General features: G+C 34.6%; 1 protein-coding gene across 1 annotated transcript in view; it reads right to left on the reverse strand.

Moving 5' to 3' along the window:
- Window positions 1–5665, reverse strand: part of bmper (BMP binding endothelial regulator) — a 44345-nt gene extending 38680 nt beyond the window's left edge. The window contains exons 1-2 of the mRNA XM_056475792.1: window positions 4746–5665; window positions 2626–2711 (exon numbers count right to left, since the gene is read on the reverse strand). Coding sequence (XP_056331767.1) covers window positions 2626–2711; window positions 4746–4836 — 177 coding nt within the window. The 5' untranslated portion in view covers window positions 4837–5665. The remainder of the gene's footprint in view (window positions 1–2625; window positions 2712–4745) is intronic.
- Window positions 5666–6000: the final 335 nt, after the last annotated feature.

Consider the following 6000-nt stretch of genomic DNA (forward strand, 5'->3'; position numbering starts at 1 on the left):
GTAGTCACTGAATGATACTGAATAATATCTGACCCCATATTGTGCCACTGTTGATATAGAGCTGCCTTAAAATGAGCTATATACAGTATGAGATGTTTTGGTGTCTGCTTTATGCAAGTAAAAAGTAGCTAACAGTTATATTAGTGTAACATATTTATGTAAAAATGAAACAACCTACCTATTCGGATGTGTTTATTAAATACCACGAGTGAATAAGTGATCATACTAAAGTTCAAAACCTACAGTAGTTGATTTGAAGGATATTGGCAAAACATAAAGATTTAAAAGGACGATTAATTAGTATTTTGGTGTTATCCTTAAAGGGATATTTCACCCAAAACTGAAAATTCTGTCATCATTTACTGACTTGTCCCCAAACTGTTTTGATTTTCTTTTTCTGTTGAGCATAAAAGAAGATATTTTGAAGAATGTTGGAAACCTGTAACCATTGACTTGCTTGGTATTTGTTTGTCCTACTATGGATTTCAGTGGTTACCAGTCTTCCAGGTTACTTCAGATTATTGTACTTTGTGTTCAACAGAGGAAAGAAACTCATAAAGGTTTGTAACCACTTGAGAGTGAGTAAATTGTGAGAAATTTTGTATGAACAAACCCTTTAAATAGAGGCTTCTGATGTGTAGTCAAATGAATATTGTCCTAAACATCAAACTTAAAGGGGGTCTTCTATAAATCATGAAAAAATGTATGGCAGTCAACATTTTGCTCAGAAACAAATTCTAAAAGCTAACAAGATCTTGTTTCTCCACAATACCAAAACATTCATTGGATTTACTTAATGTTTTAAAGGTAAGTGGTTGCAAACAATTTATATGGTTAAATTTTAACAATCAAATTAAATGTACACTGTAAAACCCAATAAGTAAAGGTAACTCAAACCATTTGGGGAAACCGATTGCAACAAACCCTTTAGGTTAAAAAAGTAATCCTAATGAGTACTGTGAACTTATTTGAGTAAACGAAGCAAATTAAGCACAGTAAAACCCATTCATTGAAGAGAACTCAAACCAACTGAGTACTGTAAGACCTAATAAGTTAAGGCAACTCAAACCGTTGGAGGAAACTGATTGCTACAAACCATTTGAGTTAAAAAACTAATCTATATGAGTATTGTGAACTTACTCCATTTAAGTTGAAGTAATGAGGTATTTAATTACCTCATTTCCTTCAACACCGAGTTCAAAACTCTTTTCATATGAGTAGAATTAACTTTTTAGTCAATTTTGAGTTGACTACACTCATTTCATTTGATAAAGTTCACTGTTGGGTTTTACAGTGTATGAATTAATCTGTTTGTTTAAACTCAGCCCATAGTTTGCAACCACTTACCTTTAAAAAATGTAGTAAATGCAACAAATCATTTTTTAATTGAGCAGGCAGCAACTATTCATCATCAGTTGTTTGTAATATGCAAACTGCACTATAAATCCTATTTAATATTGAAATTTATACAACAGTTCTGTCTGGTTCTCGAATCTGATTGGCTGGCAGCTGTGTGATATTCTGTAATAACAGCACTGGACCAGCCTCCTCACCCTTCACCCTTGTGTATTTCTCCACCCACATACAGCAACAAGCAGAGACACTCTACAGATTGACAAATATTGCAGCTGTTGGATGACATGATGTACTTTTGAGGCTTTTTTAGTCGAGAATGTAGTTATTTAGACTGCAATTATGCTGTTTTTTTTATAAGAATAGTGCCAATTTCAGAATATTTCTAAACTTCTGAGAGACAGCACGTCGGCGGCCATTTGCCAAAGACGGTTGATGTTATCTATCCACAAGATGGGGACAGGACCGCATAATAATCCCTTGGAAGAATTAACAGCGTAATTTCTAACTACAGCTGATCAAATCATTATTAAACTGGTAAGTGATATTCTAAGTCGATCTCTCTCTTTTGTATGTTGTAGTGCTGTATTTATACCATATAATTGTAGTGTATTGAGTGTGAAATGGGACTCGCATATCAGGAATGTGTGTTGTGTTGCCAGAAAGAAAGAAGAAATGCCCGCATGTGTTTAGCGTTTTTCCTTATTGCAAACACAACAGCAATACGGTAGTGATTGAGCTGCTTTTTTCAGGGTTAATTAATGTGATATCCCGATTGCAACAGATAAATACTTTAGACTTTATTATTGCAGGGCGTTATCTTATTGTATAAAACTTGGCATTTCATTTCACGTTCAGCCTTCTAATCTTAAAATGTAAGCAAAATCACCTGTTTTGTCATCACTCTAGACATTATGCTAGAGAATCAATTAAATACTAGCTCTAAAGTGACACTTGTGAATTAGTCCTGAATTAGATCTGAAGTCAGCTGCAGATGTAAATGAATGGCGGAAGAAAGTAGTTCCTAATACAAAAGGGTTTTTAGACTCTCCATGTTTGATTTTCTTTTTTATTTACACGATTATGCCCTCGAACTGTTGTATAAACGCAATATCATATTGGTAGCAGTGCGATATGGCTGTATATCAGCACTGGTGGGACACTAACGCATGCCTCTCACCAGTGCTAATATACAGCCATATCGCACTGCTACGAGTGTGATATTGCTCATATATCATGTATAGTCCCACTGAGGGGTTTTGGTTTTCTCACCAGACAGACGCAGGAGATGCAGGGGTTGTCTGTGATGTTGGGGATGTGTAACACTTCTCCCTCGTTTTCACAGCTAGCCTCTGTACCTGAATGAGGGGGAAAAAAAAGGAAAATCAAACTGACTTTTACATGACCTATTTCCTGGAAACATTTCATTCAAACCATCAAACAGTAATTAAGCCTGCAAATAACCAAACCACTACAAATAAGGAGCGTCCAAACTGTTCTTGTTTAGTTTCAATAGCATTTACAAAATAAATTGGAATGTAGGTCACTTTATTTTCCTATGCTACTCTGTATTTAACTGATTACCAAGTAGTCATACTAATGTGCTGAATAGTTACAACATTGTTACATAATTACTGTTGTTACTAAAATGATTTAATAGCTACATAATGTGAACTATGCTGAAAAAAACAAGACACATACAGTTGAAGTCAGAATTATGAAACCCCCTGAATTATTCGCTGCCCTGTATATTTTTCCCCCAATTTCTGTGTAACGGAGAGAAGATTTGTTCAACTAATTTCAGATATATTTTATCTTTGCCATGATGACAGTAAATAATATTTGACTAGATATTTTTCAAGACACTTAAAGCTTAAAGTGACATTTAAAGGCTTAACTAGGTTAATTAGGTTAACTAGGCAGGTTAGGGTAAATAGGCAAGTTCTTGTATAATGATGGTTTGTTTTCTAGACTATCAAAAAAATATAGCTCAAAGGGGCTAATCATTTTGACCTTAAATGGATTTAACATTTTTTAAACAGCTTTTATTCTAGCCGAAATAAATCAAATAAGACTTTCTCCAAAAGAAGAAATATTATCAGACATACTGTGAGTATTTCCTTGCTCTGTTAAACATCATTTGGGAAATATTAAAAAAAAGAAAAAATAATTCAATGGGGGGCTAATAATTCTGACTTCAACTGTGTACTGTCGGTCAAAAGTTTGGGGCTTAAAAACTTTAAACGTCTTAAAATAGGCTTCTCCTGCTCACCAAGGCTGCAATATTTCATTGATAATATAGTACAAATTGTACAATTGTGAAATGTTATTGCACTATAAAAAACAAATATAGTTTACAATTTAATTTATTCATTTATTCCAGTGAATTTAATGATGAATTTTCAGCTTCATTACTCCAGTCTTCAGAGTCGCATGGTCCTTCAGAAATCACTCTAATATTAATAATACTAATAATAGTAATTATTATTATTATTATTAATGGTAAAAGAAAAGCAATATTGACTGAAGGAATGGTTTCATTTGAAAATACACACAATAAGAAAACAGTTATTTATAATTTTATTAAATATCTAACAATTTAACATTTTTTTACATTTAATAAATGCCGCCTTGATGAACAGAATGATTTTCAAAAAAAAAAAAAAAAAACTGACCCCAAACTTTTATATTTATTATTCTAATATTTTTACTTTTATATTAAACTAAATATTTTCTCTGAAATTGCTTGCAAATATGTTATTAAATATTAAGTGTAAAAAGACAAGTAAAATTGTATTGCCTACTCTAATGTCCATTTACAACTTTACATTTTGACGTAACACTAAACCAGAAATCGCTAATACATTTCTAAAAGAAACGGCTAACAGTACACTGAATTAACCTAAAAGAATAAACAGTTATTGTAAACTATATTTCGTTCATCTTTATTTACAATAAAAAATACAGCAAGACAAGAAAATTGCTGGTAGATTTAATATAGAAATAGTAACGCGTTCATTTAAAAGACCTAACCTTAATTCCTTAAAAACATTCTAATATTATATTCTCATACTATTATTAAAATATAATAATCTACTTTTATTTATTTTACAGTAGGCTACATCGCGAAAAACAGTAAAATATCTCATTGCTGCACGGATAAACCTTTTTACATATAAATAAAAGTGACTTTTGCTTGAAGTAAAATTCATAATGTAAACAGTGTATGATTTTGTTAACTTGGTTTTAAAAAACCTGACTAAAAACGTCAAATTCACTCCACCACCAAAAGCCAAGGCTGTTCATTCGAGTTGTAATATAGGCTAATATGACACAAACATGTTTGTTTACATGTTCTTATAAAGGATCTTTCAGAGTTTGGATGATCTTACCGGTGATTAAAGGTGCAGTTGATTGTGGCGTTTGGAGAATTAAAAACCAGAATAACAGGTTGTAGGTTACTGGAGGAGACAGACACAGCATCCTAAATTCGCTCCAGACGCACGGGGGGTAAAGAAACAAAATGAATAACAAAAGTATCCCAAGCCTGCAGAAACGGTCTTCTTTAAAATCCAGAAAGAGGGAGACATCGGTGTCATGAGGCACTCATAATCCTGAAACCTTCAGCGAAGCTTCGCGCGACGGAAAAATCACCTCAACATTATAATAACGGTCCAAACAAACAAACAAACAAACAAACAAACAAAGACCTCGGCAGCAAAAACAACTTCTGAAGATCCAGATAAACAGGTCACAAACTCCACAAAGAGTTTAAAACCGAGATAAGATCCAGTGGTCTTCTGGAGACGAGCGCGCGCATGGATGATGACACTGCCATGATCCGACTGGAGCTCCAGGTTTGGTCAAAGCGCTCCGGATATTTTCTGACAGACTTTTCGGATGCGACGCCGGCTTCAGAGCTCCAGTTAAACATTCCCGCGGTGGAAGTCCGTCCTCCAGTCCACAGATATCTGCCCCCTCTGTATTTAAACGCACGTGTGTGGGGTTTATAATCCCGCAGTTCTGCTGTTTGGTGAGGTGTAGCCAGATCCGCCCCTTATCTTCTGTACCTCCACATATCACCTCGGCGTTCAGCCGGGCACACTTTCTCACCAAACAAGAATTTCAGCCCATTATGAAGATGGATGGGGAACATGCCTTTCGCATGTAATTCTTAATCTTAGAATAACAATGACTTCATGCATCGACCATTATCCAAAGTAGGTGCTAAGTGTCTTCTGAAATCCAGCGCGCGTAGAGGATTGTTCCATCTGCATGTCAAAAGATCAGATTAATACTTGAAGATACAGTATGAAGCTTAAATGGTGCCAGTCTACAAACACCTGGAGAATGGCTTGTAAAGGTAAACTGGACAGGTCAATCGCTGTCTATTTCAGTAATATTAGTCACTAGATAGCGCCAAAGAGCATTTTTTCTTTGCTGGAGATCTCTCATGCCTGGTGTCTTGGAAAATCTGCTCACCTTGGTGACAATCCCTTTTCTGCCAAGCCCAAGCAATTACAGTGGGTTTGACAAATCTTCTTATTTAGATCCACTTATAATAATTACTTTTAATTGGTTTAATTATCTACGGTGAGTGATACATTTTTTTTCCACAGCTCACAGACATTCTCCATCAAAGAGACT

This window comes from Danio aesculapii, chromosome 16 (genome assembly GCF_903798145.1).
Source record: "Danio aesculapii chromosome 16, fDanAes4.1, whole genome shotgun sequence".
NCBI classification, from domain to species: domain Eukaryota; kingdom Metazoa; phylum Chordata; class Actinopteri; order Cypriniformes; family Danionidae; genus Danio; species Danio aesculapii.